The sequence below is a fragment of the Mchenga conophoros genome, linkage group LG20, assembly GCF_057382185.1.
Source record: "Mchenga conophoros isolate Kocher_MC1m ecotype Shallow Benthic linkage group LG20, M_conophoros_male_GT1.1, whole genome shotgun sequence".
Classification (NCBI taxonomy): Eukaryota; Metazoa; Chordata; class Actinopteri; order Cichliformes; family Cichlidae; genus Mchenga; species Mchenga conophoros.
This window is the reverse complement of record NC_140545.1, coordinates 27827977-27847812: the sequence shown is the minus strand read 5'-3', so window position 1 is coordinate 27847812 and position 19836 is coordinate 27827977. Positions and strand designations below refer to the sequence as shown.

General features: G+C 42.3%; 1 protein-coding gene across 6 annotated transcripts in view; it reads left to right on the top strand.

Annotated features, from left to right (window-relative positions):
• Window positions 1-19836, top strand: part of plch2a (phospholipase C, eta 2a) — a 68786-nt gene that overhangs the window by 37423 nt on the left and 11527 nt on the right. For 5 of the 6 annotated variants that reach the window (XM_085261040.1, XM_085261041.1, XM_085261042.1 and 2 more), the window contains exons 9-20: window positions 4074-4245; window positions 6651-6758; window positions 9100-9255; window positions 11251-11349; window positions 11804-11904; window positions 13924-14012; window positions 14986-15168; window positions 15364-15471; window positions 15938-16062; window positions 17235-17319; window positions 19208-19354; window positions 19659-19738. In XM_085261040.1, coding sequence (XP_085117166.1) covers window positions 4074-4245; window positions 6651-6758; window positions 9100-9255; window positions 11251-11349; window positions 11804-11904; window positions 13924-14012; window positions 14986-15168; window positions 15364-15471; window positions 15938-16062; window positions 17235-17319; window positions 19208-19354; window positions 19659-19738 — 1453 coding nt within the window. The remainder of the gene's footprint in view (window positions 1-4073; window positions 4246-6650; window positions 6759-9099; window positions 9256-11250; window positions 11350-11803; window positions 11905-13923; window positions 14013-14985; window positions 15169-15363; window positions 15472-15937; window positions 16063-17234; window positions 17320-19207; window positions 19355-19658; window positions 19739-19836) is intronic. The other variant, XM_085261043.1, reaches the window with a different exon arrangement.

Genomic DNA, 19836 nt, shown 5'->3' with positions numbered 1-19836 from the left:
CATGAAGTTGGCAACGCAAGAGGACGACAGCACAAAAAGAGTTTCCTCATCAGTACTCGTGCTCTCTACCCTGACAATCTGGAACAGACTGCACAAAGCCTTTTCAGTCCGATAGAGAGGCCTGCCATGACTGCCCTTCTCCATCGGGGCCTGATTGCACTGGTGCTGGCAATGTGTACATTTGAACCTGGAGATGTGGAGGAACCTTATGCTCAGCAATGAGTCCAGATTCTGGCTATGGCAGTTGGACTGTAGAGTTAAGTAGAAGACGTGGAGACTGCTATGCTGATTGCTGCACTGATAGTGTAACAGCTTTTGCAACATAAAAACAAAGCCACACCTCTTGGCATGTAACACCCCCACCCATTAAGAACCAAACTTGGGGTTTGGTGACATATGTAAATAGCACGGCAGAGTGTGCTTCAAAGTTTTCCGAACCTTTTTTGTGACAAGAACATAGTTCTGAATAATCAGTGACCAACGCATAGGACGCTGGTTGTGATTATATATCCTAGAGAGGAAAACCAAAGGGTGGTGATCTGTGAACTCTGACTTGACTCTATATAAACTTCAAAATGTTGCAACGCCCACAACAAAGCAAGTGTCTCCTTTTAAATGGTAGAATACCTGAGCTGATGTTCATCAAACTTGCGAGAGAAGTAACTCGCAGGATGGTCAATGCCCTGGGTATCCTCCTGGAGAAGCACTTCTCCTGCCCCAACTGCGCTGGCATCTATTTCCAGTTTGAATGGTAAAGAGAAGTTAGGAGTAGACAAGACAGGAGTGCAACAAAGTAGGCCTTTAAGGCTTTCAAAAGCTTGTTGGCAACCCTCAGATCAAACAAAAGGCTCTGAGGGACTGATTAAGTCAGTGAGAGGGGCAACAACAGAGGAAAGATTTTTACAAAATCGCCAGTAATATCCTGTTATCCCAACGAAACAGCGCAGTTCCCTCCTAGTGGTTGGTTGGGGAACTCCTTAATTGCAGAGACTTTGGCATCTGCAGGGCACACATTTTGTAGACCAACCTGCTGGCCAAGGTAGAGGACACTGCCTCTAGCTAAGTTGCACTTGGCAAGGTTCAAAGCGAGGGATGCATTTTCTAGGCTAGTGAAGACTTCTTTCAACGTAGCCGTGGGGGTTGCCCAGTCACTACTATACACAACTATATCATCTAGGTATGCTCTACAATTGGGGATGTTTCCCAAAACTTTGTTGACCAGTCTCTGAAAGGTTGCAGGAGCATTACAAAAGGCATAACTGTGTACTGCAGGAAGTGGTCAGGAGTTACAAAAGCTGGAGGAGTTTACCTTTCGAAAGTCAGTGCAGAATCTTGGAGTTCCATCTGACTTTGTGTCTAAGAGACATGGTGAACTCCAAGAGCTGGAGCTTGGCACTGCAAAGCCATTCTGAAGAATATACTCAACTTCCTGTTTTATGATTTCCCTCTTTGCTGGGCTAACCCAATAAGCGCGCTGTTTGATTGGTGTAGGTTTAGTCAGCAACGCGTTTTATAACAGTGGTTTGAGATGGGACGTCATTGAACAGAGATGGGAATCCCAACATGAGTGTTATGATATCATTGCTCTGTTCATCAGGAAGGTGGGACAGGTATTGTGATAGTGTTGACAATATCAGGGAATTGCCTAGTCGAGCACTTTGAGGCTCAGCACCCCGTAACACCAACCCTTCTTCATCTTGCGTAGCGTCCACCTTGGAAACAGAAGCCATTGGGAATGTAGCCACTTGTTCTTGGGCCACCTTTTTGTGAAGGTTCACAAGAGCTGTACAGCTTCATCATGTTGACGTGACACATTCTAGTAGGATGTCTAGGTTTGGGGTCTGAATAATGTCGTTGGTCTTGCTGAGGTTTTTCTCTACAACATAAGGACCAGACAATTTAACAGAACGAGCTGAGCCAGGATAAGGCAGGAGAAGGAGCACTTTGTCACCTGGCTGGAATAAACGGTCGACTGCCCTCTGCTCAAAGTGTCTCTTCATCTTTGCTTGTGAAGCGGCTAGTGCATTCCTTGTTAGGTTAAAGAGGGCTTATTCCCTGTCATTTAGTGTTCTGACATACTCCAGAAGGCTCTTGGTGTTGTCAACCGGATTAGCCAGCCTCTCTTTAAAAACCTTTAAAGGACCCCTCATCTTACGCCCAAACCCCAGTTCACCAGGACTTTGGTGCCTAGAAAAGCGCTATGTTAATGCAATCCATTATTATTATCATTATTCAAAGTCTAATGAAACCTCTCTGGTGCCCCCTGACTCTCAGGATGGTAAGGACTAGAGGTTATGTGTTCGATGCCTAATGTTTCAAGGGCTTGGTCGAATACTCTCGACTTAAAGTTGGTGCCTTGGTCTGTTTGCACAACCATTGGTGAGATTCTTTTCAACATTTGGTCTGCCAGAGGTTTGGCAACAATCTGAGCTGTAATCCTCTGTAGTGGGATTGCCTCAGAAACCTAGTTGAAACACACATAACCGTCAACAGAAACTGGTTTCCAGTTTTAGATTTAGGTAAAGGCCCCACACAGTCAACAATCACTTTTTGAAATGGCTCCTCTACTACTGGGATAGGACAAAGGGGAGCTGGAGGAATTATTTCAGTTGGCTTGGCAGTTATTTGGCATACATGGCAGTATTGAACAACATCCGATTTCAGTCCTGGCCGGAAAAAATGTTTCAAATGGAGATATGGAGATGAGACTCTGCAAACAGTGGCCCATATTTCCACAGTCCGGGACCAAATGTTACTCTCCAAGATGACAATGTTTGGCTCCGCAGAGCGGGGTTTATTAGACACTACCTTCAGAGTTTGGAAGTGGAGAGGATGGAATGGCCTGCCTCCAGTTCTGCTAATACATAACAGAACCATACTGGCTAACTCACAACAAATGCTGGTTGAATAAAGTGATGCCATCCCATGGCAGTGGGTGACCCAGCTGGTGACCAGTATGAGGAGAAACTGCCAGGCTCTTATGGTTGTCTATGGTTCTTCCACATGCTACCAATATGTTTTGTTTCTTCAGACTTCAGTCATCCAATCCAGGAAACGACACCAAACAAGTCAATAGCAGAAGAAGCTGTCTGGCACTGATGGAGAAGATTTAGCAAGTTTTTCATGGGCGCAACCCACATACTCAACTTTGCTGCTCAACCCACCCACTGCTAAATCCACTTTCCTTGCAAATGTAGCACCAATGAAGGGGAAATAAACAGGCTTTCCAGTGGTGTAAGGTTTATTGCCAACAAGAACTGTTATAACTAAGAAACACAAATTGTGAAATCAAGAAACAATGTGAAATCACATTGTTGTCCAGAATGTTTTTTGCTTTACTCTCAGTATTGAACTATAATGTATTAGACTTCCAGTTTATCTCCTATCAATTAGCATACAGACTTCTGCTGTTAAAATTGATGAATAATTTGTTGTACATTTTTGTGGTGTGATTACTGTTCATCACTGTAGTAGCACCAGTTGTTGCTGATGTTGAAGAAATTCTTCTCTGGGCCTGTATCCTCCCATAAAGAATGTTATGGTCCATGTATAAAAATGTTCTCAGTTCCTCCACCAGGCCCAGAGTGGCTTTCTGCTGCAGTGTGACCGTAGTGATCTCCTCTGTCAACTCTGTGGCTTTTTAATACCATCACCTTACTGCGCTCTTGTAGTGTTACCCTGGAAACCTGCCAGCTAGTTTGCCAACTAGTATCCTGCTTACAAAATATTGCAAGGACTAATAATTTAAACTAAGTAGTGTTAAAATGGGGTTGGTATTAGTCCACCAGCTGTAATCCAAAATTAAACCTCAGTAACACAACAAATACTCCAAACCGGATACAGAGAGTAGTGTAAACAAAAACAAACAGGCATCGTCAAACAGTGAACAACACTGTTACACAGCCATGTATGTGCCAATGCTTTGCCATTACTGTAATTTACAGTATTCTTCCACCTGTACTGACAGTAAAATCAAGAAAACTCAAAGTGTGAAAAGTGTGAAATAATTAAGCTGTGCTGTAACAACCAGCTGACACAGCCCTCTTTCTCCAACCTGTGTGATTGTCTGCTAGCTACCCAGTGATCCTGTCTATAGAGAACCACTGCAGTGTTCCCCAGCAAAAGAAGATGGCTCAGTACCTGATTGAGATCCTGGGGGACAAGCTGGATGTCTCCAACATCAAAGCTGATGAATCTGGGCAGCTGCCATCCCCAGAAGCACTCAGGGGCAAGATCCTTGTGAAGGTAAAATCCCAATATGGATGTTTGAAAGTGACAGATTTTCTTTGGTGTGAGGAAGCAGTCCTCCGGCAATTATCTCATCTTACTGCTTTTATTATCCAGAGTCTGAAACTCACAGAGTAACTTCAAAGGTATATGATATAATGGGGTGATCAAAGTAGTGAGACAGAAGCAGAGAGTGACATATGAAGCCAATAGAAAGAAAACAAAAATCACTTTGGACTGTGTGTGTGTGTGTGTGTGTGTGTGTGTGTGAGAACACTAGATGGTAGCTGGATTATTATCTGGGTGTTTTTGTTATTGTACAAAAATATCTTAAGTGCAGACTCTGCAGATAACTGGTTGCAGGTGCACTTCTGGGTCATGAGCTACATTCAGATCTCTGAAAGCTCTGAGGGATGAAATGTTGATAGAGATGTGTTTCCCTCATTTATTATCAGATTAAATGTAATTTATGACAGCTGAGATGGATTGCGGCGCCCTTACAACCCTTAATAGAGTAGATACACAGAAACTGCAGTAGCCTTCAGAGCCAGCTTTTTCTTCAGCAGTGGAGTCTTGTGTGATGCATACAGGCCATACTTATTGTTTTCTTTGAGACAAATGTACCTGCTGATTCCAGGTCTTTCTGTAGCTGTCCACAAGTGCTCCTCTGATTATTCACTCCTCTGTCTGAATCTTGCAGGGGGCATGTGGTCGTGGCGGGTTTATAGTGAAATTATGTTTTTTCCTCTTCTTCTGGATTATTGCCCCAACAGTTTTCACTGGAACCTGGAACAGTTTAGAAATTATTATCAGTATGTTTTGCAAAAATAAGGTTGTAAAGATCTTGAGAGAACTCACTGGTTTTACCCATCATGAGATGTTTCTTGTTAGACACCTGGTTAATGAGCCCCTTTAGAAATAGTTCAATACTTATTTCATATATACACCAAAACAAAACAGTATACAGTATATACTGCATGCTTTGATCTGGAGCATGTATCAGAGGGAGCGGCAGGAACAGGTTGTGACCATGGTGTGATGGTTTGCAGAGCTGATGTCTGTTCGTTTCTCGACTCTTGATTTGTACTGAATGAATTTGGCAGCAGTGATTTTTTTTTTCTGCTGTCCTCACTGTCCTCTATAGTCTGTCCTTGTCCTGTTTGGTGGCTGATCCAAACCATACAGTGATGGATGAGCAAAGAACTGACTGTGTTATTGCAGAGCACAAATGTTTCAACAGCTTCTAAGACTGGTTGAACTTCCTGAGCTGGCAGAGGAAGTGGATGCTCTGCCAGGCCTTTTCTGATGATTGTGTCTCTATTGGGGGACCACTTCAGATCCTGGGAGACCGTGGATCCCAGACACCTGGAGGTTTCCATAGCAGACACTGTGCTGCTGTGCATGGAGAGGGGTTCCTCCTGAAGGCCACGGTCATTCCTACAGTTCTGAGCGTATTCACCTCGAGGTTACTCTGACTGCACCACAGAGCCACACTCACTGCCGTCCTAGATGAGTCTAAATGCTGTCATGTGATCTGCAAACTGTACTGTGTACAGGGAGAAGAGCAGAGGAGAGAGGACACACCCCTGGGGCGGATTGGTAAACCTGCAGTGAAACTCACTGAGGTCGTCCCACTGTGGTGGGATGGTCATGTCCCGGAGAGCGCTCTACACTGACGCAGCTGAAAACCAATTTTTCTGCTTTTCAGACAAAAACCAAATTTTGGGGCAGTCCTTTTCAGAACACGTACTCCACCTGTCTGAAGTTCCATCCATCCATCCGCTTCCGCTTATCCTTTTCAGGGTTGCGGGGGGCGCTGGAGCCTATCCCAGCTGTCATAGGGCGAAAGGCGGGGTACACCCTGGACAGGTCGCCAGTCTGTCGCAGGGCCAACACACAGGGACAGACAACCATTCACACTCACATTCACTCGCACATTCACACCTAGTGGCAATTTGGATTATCCAATTAACCTATCCCCACAAGCTGCATGTCTTTGGACGGTGGGAGGAAGCCGGAGTACCCGGAGAGAACCCACGCAAACACGGGGAGAACATGCAAACTCCACACAGAAAGACCCCGGCCTGATGGTGGAATTGAACTCAGGACCTTCTTGCTGTGCGGCAACAGTGCTAACCACCGTGCCACCGTGCTGCTCTGTCTGGTAACATGAGGCAGTACTGAAGTTATTTAGGTTAATTAATTAATTAACTAGGTTAATTTAATGTTACTTTAACTTACTTTGAATTAGGCACGTTTTAGCCACAATATCCAATTAACCTCCAACCCAGTGCTCTACATTAAAACCACCATCGATGTGTATACTACATTGACATGCACATTGTGATCATACTATATGGTGAATATCTCTTCTGTGTTAGAATATAAGAATCTCGTGTGATTTATTTTGTCCACTCTGACAGGGAAAGAAACTTCCTCCCAACATAGACGAGAATGCAGAGGAGGGAGATGTGTCTGACGAGGACAGTGCTGATGAAATGGAGGATGACTGTAAGCTGATCAATGGGGATGTATGTACCTATCTGGTATCTATTTGTTCAGTCTAGCAAAACAATTTGCGTCCTTTTGTCCAGCTGATGAAATGTGAGGTATGCTTGTATTTCTTGTTGCTAATGCTTCATGTCCCTCTCCCATTTTGCACTGGTTCCTTAATGATATCCAGATTCTGATCTGACTATATGTATAATTCATATTATTATGCAGAGTCTTACTCCCACATCTGAAATGTGTTACATCACTAACATGAATTATGTAATGTTATGTGTCGCTGCATCTTTGCTCCTTGTTTGAAATATGGGTTTCTGCATGATGGGTTTTTTCCCCCCGTCTGCTCAGACCTGGTTATCGTTATCAAAGTATTCTTACAAATGACATAATGCCTGTCAACCTCAATGAACACTCATAATATAATCCTGTCGTTACCTCCTAAGACCTGAACTCTTTCATGGCATGCATTTTTAATTTATCTTTGATATTTGAGCTGATTGGGACCTGATGAATGGAAAAACAAAGAATTACCAGATTTTTCTTTTTTTTTTTTTTACCTGATTTTTGTTTCTAAGAACAATGAGAGCCACATATGAGGATATTTGTTTAAAATTTCGATAGAACAGTAGCAGTATAATGTCCTCGAAAGTGGCTATCAGGCCCTTGTAGAGCAAAATTTAGTATTTTGGTCTAAATAACCCAAAATGTGATGTCCACATATGTGGACGCCAGGTCCTAGGAGGTTAAAGACAGTATATAAGAATGACATTTTACACCACATCTGGAATGGGTTATATCACTGACACAGTTGTGCTCTGTGTTATGTAACATGATGAAACCTGACCTTTGGACGGCCTCTGGAGGAATGCTGCTGTGCTTTCGCTTCCTGTTCTTTCTAATCAGACAAATAAGGCCATGATTCTCTGAAAACAGTATTTCTTATAAATCAGCAGTATAATGCATCATAAAACAGTGTAATGATTTCACAATCTTTAATCCAAGGCATAATGTGGTCTATATGATTAGAAGTATAAGGTGGCATAAGATAGTATAATAATCTCACAACTCTAGGATGTTGATTTAATCAGTTAAGTAGCAGCCTGGGTTGTTAACAAGTTTCAGCATGTGCTGATGGAATTAACAGCAGGTTAGTTTCATTAGAGGAGCAACAATGAGACCACCCTCTAAACAGGAATGGATGCACAGGTGGAGGCCACTCACATTCATTCTCTTCGTCTGTTCTGAACGTTTTTCACTACCTTTGCATTTGGCTAGGGTCAGTATCAATACTGGTAACATGAGGCAGTACCTGGACCGTACAGAGGTAGCACAGGTAGTCCGACTCCTCCAAGATAGAACTTCAGCATGTGCCATTCCCAGAAGTTTTCCTTTATCTGCCAGCACAGTCTCAAGACCATGGAGGAGATTCCAGGAGACAGGCAGCTACTCGAGGCACTTGGACAGGGTCCTTAACCCTCAGCAGGAACAGAATCTGCTCCTTTATGCAAGGAGTCACAGGATCAGCACTCCAAGAGCTACAAACTGACTCCAGCAAGCTGCTGGTGGGAATGTCTCTGACAACACACCGTCCTCTAGTGCGCCCTGTGCTCACTGCTCGGCACTGTGGAAAATGATTGGCATTGTCTTGTGGTGGCAGGTCCACTGCTGGTGTCCTGTGCTTTGTACATGTGACAGATATGAAAGGGTCTGGAGAAGCTGTGGAGAACATTATGCTGCCTGTGACATCATTCAGCATGATCAGTTTGATAGTGGGTCAGTGGTGGTCTGGGGAGGCATATCCAATGGAGGGGCCCACAGACCTGTATAGGCTGGGCAACGACACCCTGCTTGTCACTAAGATGAAATCCTGGGACCTGTTAGACCCTACATTGGTGCAGTGGCCCCGGGTGCATGAACATCCTCGTGTGTTGAGAGTATGCAGACAGTTCCTGGTGGACGAAGGAATTGAATGGGCGTTTAACAGCCAGCATGTTCGGCTGACCTAAATTCAGTAGAACACCAGAACTGTTTTCAAAGTGAGCAGTGTTAATGATACTGATGTGTTACTGTGTTACCAATATTACTGATACCATGATGCTTAAAGGTTGTGACAGGGAAGAAAATGATACATAAAAACAAGAGCGCAAACAGCAACAAAAAGAGTGACCTTAAAAATATCATCCCAGACCTGTGTACTTTGAGGTCCTCTGGGAAAGTGTCACAAAATAAATTAATGTCCACATTACATATCCTGTAATTCATTACAGATGATATAAATCTATCTCAATAAGACAGTTTTAGAGTTGCTGACTTTTTCACCTGTTGTGTCACAGCTGAAATGAATCTGTTTAACTCTTCCTCCAGATGTCAGCTGACAGAAACCAAATAGAGAACATGGCCAAGAAGAAGCTTGACAACTTGATGAAGGAATCCAAGATCCGAGACAGAGAGGATCCAGACAGCTTTACCATCACAGCCCTCCCTCCTGCTGGGAAGACCATGGATAAAACTGGCAGTAAGGTAAACACAGAGAGCAAATATTTTGTCTCAGTATCCATTTCAACCACCCACAGAGGGCGCCATAGGGGTCGGGTGAAGTTTGTGCTTGGTGGCGGCCAAAGGCAGAGGCCCCGGCAGACTGATTACTAGCTTCCAAGTCTAGCGACTGGGACATGGAACGTCACCTCTCTGGTGGGGAAAGAGACTGAGCCTGAACCGAGCTGTTTGTGAGGTTGAGACGTAACGCCTAGATATTGGCTTGGGTTCTGGAACCAGCATTGTGGAGAGGGGCTGGACTCTGTCCCAGTCTGGGTTTGCCCTCGATGAGAGGCAGCGACTGGGGTGGGATACCAAGATTGGAGTTTTTGCCAGTGTCCAATAAGGTTCGCTCACTGCGCTTTTGGGTCAGGGAACGGGTACTGACTGTTCTCTGTACTTATGTGCAGAATAACCGGCTTTCTTGGAGTCCCTGGGTGGGGGTGCTCGAGGGTGCTCCACATGAAGACTCTGTTGTCCTACTCAAATATTTTAGCTCTCACATGAGTGGGGCACAATTGGGGGAACGCCCTTCTTGGCAATCCAAACTGTTCATAACGAACACCATGCTCGAACATAAGAGTGTACATAAGTCCTCGTGGCACCAGGACACCTTAGGTCACAGGACCACAGGACCTCCTTAATCCCATTGACATGTCTTCTTTAGAGAAACAGACTCATCCATCACTGGGGGCGAAGTCACTGAGGCAGTTGAACAACTTCATCAGGTGGCCTCCAGTTTTCACTGGTGTGGTTCACAGCTGAGTGTGAAGCGATGGGAAGAGAATCATCACCTCCAAGTCGCAGGCCATGGTCCTAAACCAGAAAAGGGTGGTTTAAGTATCTTGGGGTCTTGTGAGTGAGGGTGAGTGGGACATTGACAGACAGATTGGGGCTGCAGTGGCAGTGATGTAGTCGTTGCACTCGTCTGTTCTGGTGAAAAGAGAGCTGAGTGTAAAAGCAAAGCTCTCGATTTACTGGTCAATCCAAAGGGTGACTGGCCCCTCCCTTAGAGAGAGGGTGAGGAGGTATGCTGTCCGGGAGGGGCTCAGACTAGAGCCGCTCCACAACGAAAGGAGCCAGTTGAGGTGGTTTGGGCATCTGACAAGGATGCGTGCTGGGCACCATCCCACCAGGAGAAGCCCGGGGCAGACCCAGGACACACTGGAAAGATTATATTCAATGCAATTTTATTTATACAGCGCCAAATTACAACAGGAGTCACCTCAAGACTCTTTATACTGTAAGGTAAACCCCTTACAATAATACAGAGAAAACACCAACGATCATGTGACTCATATGCACTAAAAACAAGTTATTTAGTGCATATGGGACAATAATCTGTGTATGAATTGCACTCAAATTTTAAAAATCTATTGAATTTATGGACCCACAGACCAGTGAGTACAACAAAAAAGTGGATACACCAAACAACTAATAATTTCACTGTCTCTCATGTTTTCTGCTGATCTGGAAGTCCAAATGAGACGAGTAGGAAGAGTACAACGTCGAACCGTGTAACACCTTCCAATAGGGTTGAAACTTTGTGGGAAACAAATTCCGAGGCAAGAGAACAATAATTTCATGTTTGTTAAAATAAGAAGGCTAAATCAAAATGATCTCCAAGTATAAAGTCATGATTGACATTAAGTTTGATTACACATAGCTTTTATTTTTCTGTGTTTCCTGTAGTTTGCGTGTGAGGTTGGGCACCACTGTGAGAGAAATCAGTGCTCTCCGACTTCACTGGCATATATGTAATAATTCATGTTTTCTTCCTTTAGAATCTTTGAGATGCACCTAAATTATCTCTCCATATCTATCATGAGCCACAGTTTTGATGGATTTTTTTCATCTCTTTAAAGTTGAGATTGTGTTCCACATTTAAGTATTTGCCTTCCAGTATGAGGTGGAAATGTAGCTAGTGATACCTTTATTTTCTTTATTTCTTTAAAACATACATTACTCCTCTCTTGTCAGGGTAAACGTAAGGATGCGATGGACACAGCAGATGAGGCTTTTCCAAGCAGCAACAAGCGCTCAGGCCGCTCCTTCATAGAGAGCTTCTCTAAACGCAAGGTAAACTCTCCTGTTGTCTCATTCAGTTTTCTGCTTCTGTGAGGACGACAAACACTGACACTGTAGAACTGACCTGTTGACACAGAGTTTGCATTATTATGAGTTATTGCTTGGTTCAGGTGAAGACAGCATATTTAAGCATATTTAAATATAAGCACACTAATTAAGAGAGTTGCTTTTTGTTAATTAAAGTAGGATTCAATTAATCTATTAATGTCATCTTTATGTATTTGATATTGACTAGACTGCCACTCTTACAAAAGATGGTTAACCTGCATTCATTTATTTGCATCCTTTGTTGTGATGACTAAAAGACTTCTTTAAAATTAAGTTTATGTCTGTTATTATACATTTAATCAAAAGCGTCCATGATGGTTTAAAATGTCATCTTCTTGTCTTTTCAAAATGAAAGAAAAACTTTGAACAGTCTCGTGTGCTTCCTCACTCCTCACAGAAAAAGGCATCCAAGCTGAAGAAGGTCTCAAGCTTTGAAGACACAGACACAGACCAAGAAAGCACAAGTAGTGCTTCACGTGCCCCGCTGCATCACAACAAGTATGACACACCAACGCACCAGTGTTTCATTCAGACACACAGTCTCCATGCAGAAAGGTTAACAAAGAAGTGCTGTCAGTAAAAAGTTCAGACGGAACTTTTGAGTCTGTTATATATTCAGATCATATTTATTTTGTAACTGTGGGTATTGTGGAAAAATCTGATTATCAGACAAATCTGAAACTTACCAAATGTGGCAGCTTTCAAAGGGTCTGAACATTTTCAGAATGCTTCACTGTGCTGATCACATACAGGCATACCCACTGCAACACAGCAGTGCCGCCAGTCTCTAGTCTCATCAGGTTATTTTGACGAATGCTAAATCACCAGAAATATAAGCTTCATGTGAAACCATTGTGAGACTTTGCCTCACCCTGTCATGTGACCTATTGAGATCACCTGACGCAAGGTGTGAGTGGGCGTTAAGGCGTCTGGGAAGGATTTCAAAACTGGATTATAGATGGCAGACAGTTGGTGTCATAAGCTGTTCAAGGATGGTCATCCACAGTGGACATAGATGCTTCTTTCACTCCTCTTTCAGTCTTCTCTGTCCAAAATGTGAACATTGGATTCCTTTGACCTTTAGATGTAGATGGACAGCTGAGTTTTGTCCTGTTGAGGTGGCTCTTCTGTGTTGTGCTATGTGTTTATAGAGTAGCTGTTTGGTTTCTCCAGTGTAGAGGTCTGAGCACTCCTCGCTGCACAGCACACACTGTGTTGTTTACTTTGTGTTTGGGAGTTTTGTCTTTGGGATGAACCAGTTTGTGTCTGAGTGTGTGGCTGTTTGTCATTGTTCTGTGTGTCGTACTGTTTCTCCCTAGTTGCTTCTTTCCCACCACTGTACTAATTTGATGAAAACCCAATTAAGCCCAATGTTTTAAGAGCTTTCTTTACATGTGTGTGTTCCTTTTATTTCCCTTCTAGCTCTTTCTGACTGAGGGAACAGTTTTTCCCCTATGTTCAGGGTTCTGATGATTTTGTGTTCCAGAGGTTGGTGGGAGTCAAAGAGTTAGGTACTGGTCTCTGCGTGTTTGCTTCCAGTTAAAAAAAATAATTGAATCGTCTGATTATGTAGACGAGAGGTTATTTTGTTGAGAAGATCAAACACTTTATAAGGAAAAGTCCTGAAAATCTGTAATGCTGTACCACCATTTTCCTGCTCCTGCATATGAGCTGAAATCAGCTGATTGTAGTGTAAGTGTGCAGAAGCAAAAGCCACTCAGTCTGTGTGAGGTGTGTCTAACTGGTTCCCTTTGTCTTTCTTTTTAGTGGTCCAATATCCACAATTTTCTAGATAGAATTTTCACATTTTGTGTGATGTTAGATCAAAAACAGCTTGAGCTGATGTAATTTTGTTGAAAATCAGGTCAAGGTCATACCCAATGTAAAAAGAACTTTACGTTACTGACAATTTTTTATGGATTGTTCAAAACATATACCAGGCCTCGAGGGACACGAACACCTTGGTTGGCTAAGCGTTTGACTCTGACTGTCATGGCTGGTGCCCGTGTTCAAAGTTTAACTCAAAAAAAGAAACTATATCGAGTAAAATATCATAAGAAAGGGTGTAGAGAGGGGTGTACACCACACTTTCTACTTTTTCAATACAATGCCTAATACTAGCCTTTTGGGATATTACATCTTTGTGTGGATCTAAACAGACCGTAAGCAAGAACAGTCATTATTTACACACATGGACAGAGGTCCAAAAAATAAATGAATGAAACTACAGAAACACACTTTAGGTTTGAACCCTGTTCAGCTCTATCCTATGATGAAACATTTCTATCCTGATGGGAGTGGTCAGGGTGGCAGTGCATCGCCTGGAGGACCTGAGCGCCCACTAAAAGGTTTCAGCTCAAATGAACAACTGTGTTTTGCTGACACGTTCACCAACACTTGAATCAGCCACATCCCCTGAGACTTGGAGACTCAAAATCAACTCTGTGTGATGTTTTTCCTTATCTTGCCAGCTGTTTCCACACATGTGTCACCTTTTGTCTTTTGTCTATTCTACAGAAAGAAGAAAACCATGAAGCTGTCCAGAGCTCTGTCAGATCTAGTCAAATACACGCGGTCTGTGGGTCTCTATGACATCGAAGCACAAGGTTAGCAAATGTATTTTCACTGCACAAAGCTTAGTTTATGGTGACAGTGCCCTATAAGTAGGGATGGGGAATTGATCATTATCAGCTATCGATTTGATTATTTATCAGTTCTCTTATCGATTCTTGTTGGCTCTGCTTTGAGAGTCAACCATTGCTAAGCAGCATGTTAAAGGGATTACATTTGTATAAATTCATTGCTTGCTGTGAGGTCAAATATCTGTGCATGTTGGAGGTAGTTCCACTCTGTTGTTGGTCCTTACTCAAAAAATGAATGCATTACACAGAACACCTTTCTTAAAAGTAATGCAGCATGTTACTTAATTGCTCCCAGAGAAAAGTAACTTATTACACTACTCAATACATTACTTTCCTGTGAAACTCTTCATTACTATTTAACAGTATAAAGCTATACGCTACAGTCCCACACACCGACACAAATCTCTATCCTAATGCTATTTTGTTGATAGCATGATGCAGAAATGAAAACCAGGGCAAAGTGATTCTACAGTAGAAACATGAACAGGTAGCAACTGAGGCTGCAGCCTAACTGCTCATCACTGCTGGTTTTACCAGTTGAAGTTGAAGGTCTGGCTGCTGGGCTGTGATCGGCAGCTTTAACATCACTCTTGGTTCTTGGCTAGCTTAGCCAAAGTTATATTAGCAGCATAATGCAGTTTCTTCTGTGCTCTATGCACTCGCATCCTTTGCGCAGTAAAAATAAAATAAATGTCCGTATGCACTCAGTGCACCATGTTGTGATTTTCCTCTTCCTGCACATGAACTGAAGTGTAAGTGGAACTGAGATCAAAAGGCAAGCAGTCTAACAATTCCAAGGAACTGAACCACTGGTTCTCTACAAAAACCAGTTCTCAGTTTCCCATCCCTAACTATAAGTGCAATGTACCTACTACTGCATTTTCTTTACTTGGAAAGTTTATGAGCCTCAGGAAGAAAACTGTGCTATCCTTGGCAGCTAACTGTGGCTGGCAGGTGTCATCTCTGAGTGAGACTAAAGCCCACCAGGTGATGCAGCAAAAAGCATCGTCCTTCATTCAGTTCAACCAGCGGCAGCTGTCCCGCATCTATCCTTCCTCGTACCGTGTGGACTCCTCCAACTTCAACCCTCAGCCCTTCTGGAATGCTGGGTGCCAGCTTGGTATGAATGTTGAAACTATATTCAGTATGGCCAAACATTTAGTGTAATAGCAGATTATGAGGGATGCTTTCAGTTTGTCATGACTAAACTAATGTAGGTGGTGCTCATGCCAATTGGTTTTCCCTCAGTGGTTGTTACCTAGCATATTAAAGGTTTCCAATCTATGAACAATGAAGTGAAATGCTTTGATTTCAGTTGCACTCAACTACCAGTCTGAAGGCCGGGTCCTCCAACTCAACAGAGCCAAATTCTATAGCAATGGCAACTGTGGCTACATCCTCAAACCGGCCTTCATGAGCGAAGGTATTTCACTAGTTTGTCATTTTTCAGTGTGTTATCAGTTTCATTGCCTTTCATTAGTTTTGATGCTTATTTTTGGTTAATGTGAGAGTGGAGGAAGATGGAGAAAGAGATATCATCCATAACTGTACAGGACATGTAGCAAGAAGAAGAATTAAAGAGGCTGTGCGTCTTTCCATGTTTGTTTGTTTGTTTGTTTTTAACTGAGCAGGTCCCTAACTGCTTCTAATTTTTCAGTATTTAGTTTATTTAATGCTCTCCCTCTCCTCTACTGTTCTTTAGTTCACTTGAGTTTTCCAGTGTTTTGTGTAGAGAACCAGGTAGGCTCAGACTGGATGTGTGTGTCCTGCTTTTTATAATATCACAAAATAAAGTTTAAAAAATTCATAGTTGAAGTGGTTGACATTTGTCATTTTATTACAATAAGTGAAAAATCACAAGTAGAGTGTAATCATTTTACCCACTGCAGATGCCTTTAACCCCAACGTGGAAGACCCCATTCCTGGTCAGATGAAGAAACAGCTGGTGTTAAAGGTCATTAGTGGACAACAGCTGCCCAAACCCAAAGACTCAATGCTGGGAGACCGAGGAGAGGTAGGACCACAGACTAGATTTATAGGATTGAAGTTCCACGTTGAACTGAATGAATATGGGATAAATCTGTAATCATCCTTACAAGCAGCACCTCCTCAAAATGTCTTTTTGCAGAGAAGGCGCCTTACTTTTAGTCTGAATGATTTATGGGCAGGCCAATGTAAGCTATTTGCTGTTCTATGGGTATTTGTAGGGCTGGGTATCACCACTGATTTCTACAACTGATTCAAATTCACAAGGTTTCGATTCGATTTATAATCCTGATCATTTATCTTTTATATGTACTTCTAAATTAATGTTACGTCCCTCTGCAGCCCCTAATCTCTTCAGTGGGTTGAGCTGTTGCTAATTGACCACACCTGACCAGGTGTGGACAAAAGGATACCTGAGGCAGGCTTTCAGGAAGCCTCACTAGCCTTGCCTTGGTGGTACCAGCCATGTTAGCCAACCTGCTATGCATTTTAGGATTAAAACCTCTTCTCACCTACAATCTGGTGTTTGTCTCCTTATTTATGTTGCGGCTTTTGAGACGGGTCGTAACAATTAAAAATGTTAAATTTTAAACAATTTGACTGTTTTTTCTGCAATTACAAACTCAGTGTAAACTATCAATGTATAAAAACAAAGCTGACACTGTGAGACTTCATCAGAGGTGTGAGGATCACAGCAGATGCCTTTGTGTCAAAGTAACTGTGGATAAAAACAGAAAAGCATGAAGGAGATTTTCCTGGCCTGACATTTTATAGCAGATAACCTAAATTATTCTGCAGTAGATCAAAACTGAAGAAAACCATGAATCAGCATCTGAACATTACCTGAAGCTGCTGAAGTGAAGCAGAGCAAAGTTAGAGATGTTTGATTACAGACACAGCTGAGCAATCATTTGTAAAAGTTAAAGTTTCTTAGGTATTGAACAGCAGAAATGAGATTTCATGGTCCCAACTTTGTGGTAGCAATTTGGGGATGGCTCCCTCCTGTTCCAACATGACTGCACAAAGATATGTATGAGAGAGTTTGGGGTCGAAGAACTTCGTGGACCTGCACAGTCTTGACCTCAACCTGATAAAAACCTTTAATTAAAGCAGAGACTGCAAGTTAGGCCTGACCTCTGACTGCTGAAAGAATGGTCAAAATTGTAGATGTCTTAAAACTGTGCAATGTCTTTCTGACAGATCATTGATCCCTTTGTGGAAGTGGAGATCATTGGCCTCCCAGTGGATTGCTGCAAGGAACAGACTAGAGTGGTGGATGATAATGGTGGGTCTCCATTTAGTCATGAAATGTCAATTGTATTTAAATGGTGCATTTCAATTTCTCAAACTCAATGTGCTTGACACACAGAAGAAAACGACATAAAAACCGATGTAGGTTTACAATGAAAACAGATAAAATAAACTTTACAAAGAGATAAAATACATATAAATATATACAGCTAGAGTGATGCCGTCCATTGATTTCTGAAGTCTTGACTTCTGCCAAGGGGCGGATCTGACTGAGAAACAGACTGCAAGCTTATTAGCTGATGACTGATGATTGACAAGTCGTTAGCCAATGAGTGTGTGGTTTCATACTACAGGTAATCATCCATCTTAAACATGGTAAAAAAACAGTGTTTTCTCATTTAGTATGAGTCAGAACGAGTGGCTCAGCCTATAAACTCAGCCAAGAAGAAGTGTTTAAAGAGGTTAGGTCATGACTGGAAGTCTTTTTGCAACCACAGCTGTTTCCATCTGTTGGATTTTAGATAAAAACAAGTTTCCACATGACATCCCAACATGAAGCTGTTTATGGACTCCAACTGTTTTTACCTTTTAAACTCTGCAGAATTTTTTTTTTTTTGTTTGCCTGTCCCGTTTGGCTCTTTTGCCATCAGAATTGTTGTCTAAAGGCAAAGAAAGATGAATCCAACGGATTTACTTTACCAAATTGACCATCCCAGCCTTGCCATAATGGTCCATTTGATTCACCTTTTATTGTTTATTTTATTTTCACTCTGCAGAATTTTCTGCTTCCTGAGCCTTTGATGCCATAAATGCAGTACATAGTTAAGTGTTTGGTTTAAATCTGATAAAGGTCAGACCTGTGTCCCAGCATTGCTAAACAGAAATGTTAACATTTGGGGCCCAGCTCTTTAACAGTTACCTGTGTTTTAAAGATGGGATTGAATTCATTTTGAAAGAGTGACCTTAGCCTCAGTATTGAAAGGTTTATGTGCTTTGAAAGACATCACCGTGGGTGTAAAGGTAACTGCAGTTCAGACATATTAAACTGAATGAACTCATTCATACAGCAGTTTGAAAATACAATATCACCACCTGAAATAATTACAGGAACACGTTCAGAAAGCTGAATGGGGATCTCATTAGACAGTTAATGGTGCTCAAGATTGCTTTTGTGACGCACACAGGCAAAAATTATATATATAAAAAACAACAGAGGAGCTTTGCTATCAGTGATGTAGTTTCTTGCTAATAGATGCTGGTTTTTTTTTTGTTTGTTCTTTTGGAACAGCTAACTAGTTTTTGCTGACCTCTAGTGGTGTGCAAAGCCATGTCAGGGTGAACTTGTAGGAGTAATGTCAGGAAATTCAACTAAACATGTCAGCTGAAAGCACCGTGCAAATGAAGCTTACTGCAAGTTCAACCTTGCAATTCCTGTGAAGCAGACGCTTCTTGCAGCTTCTAAAAGTAGTCGAGAGTTTTCTGTGGACACTCGCAGTCACGTCAATGTCCAGGTGTTTGCATGTAGACATCTGTGGTTTGTTGTTGTGCTTTGTACATATATAATATAATATAATATAATATAATATAATATAATATAATATGGTGAATCTGTGTATATAGTTTGACAGCTTTCTGATATATACTTGAGGAGCCCAGCAAGACGAGACATGCACAGGCAGCACCAAAAACTCTCTCTCTCAAACACACCCTGAATAATTGATGAGTGCAAAGATAATTTGCTGCCCTGTCTCTATTACTCTTTTATATGCCCGTTTGCCAAAATGCTGTCCTCTTATCTGCCTTACTCTTATTGTGCTATCTATCATATTATTTCTCCTATCTGCTCTTCCTTTGCACTCACCTCCCACACATATCTCCCCTATCCCATCCCTTCTGCATCCCTATTTGGGATGGTTCTGTAGGTTTCAACCCGATGTGGGAGGAGACTTTGGTGTTCATGGTTCACATGCCCGAGCTGGCCCTGATTCGTTTCCTTGTGTGGGATCATGACCCAATTGGCCAGGACTTCATTGGCCAGCGTACCATTGCCTTTAACAGCATGATGCCAGGTAAGACATGGTGCTGCTTTTGGATGGCACTAACACTCGTTCAAGGTTTTCTGCTGTGTTTTAGTGATTATATACTTAAACAAGGAACTCAAACCGGAAACTCACTGTACAAACTCACTATACATCTACTATATATAACTAATTTGGTGCTCTTGATTCCGAGTCTCTGCTAACATCATGTCAATTGATAGTTTTGCTGCTGGTTGAGCTGGTATTTATTGGGTATTTGGCTACAGCTATTCCTTTGTGGCTGTTATATTTGAGTCCCTGATAAGGCAGCTGTCTCTGACATTTTTGTATGCAGGCTATCGCCATGTGTACTTGGAAGGAATGGAGGAAGCTTCCATCTTTGTTCATGTAGCTGTTAATGACGTCACTGGTAAGGTGGGTATTACTGCAGAAACCAGCTTAAAGTCTTGCTCACTTTGCTCTCAAACAGAAATGTTCATGAAAGCGTTGTGCACTGACAGCTTTTACAGATG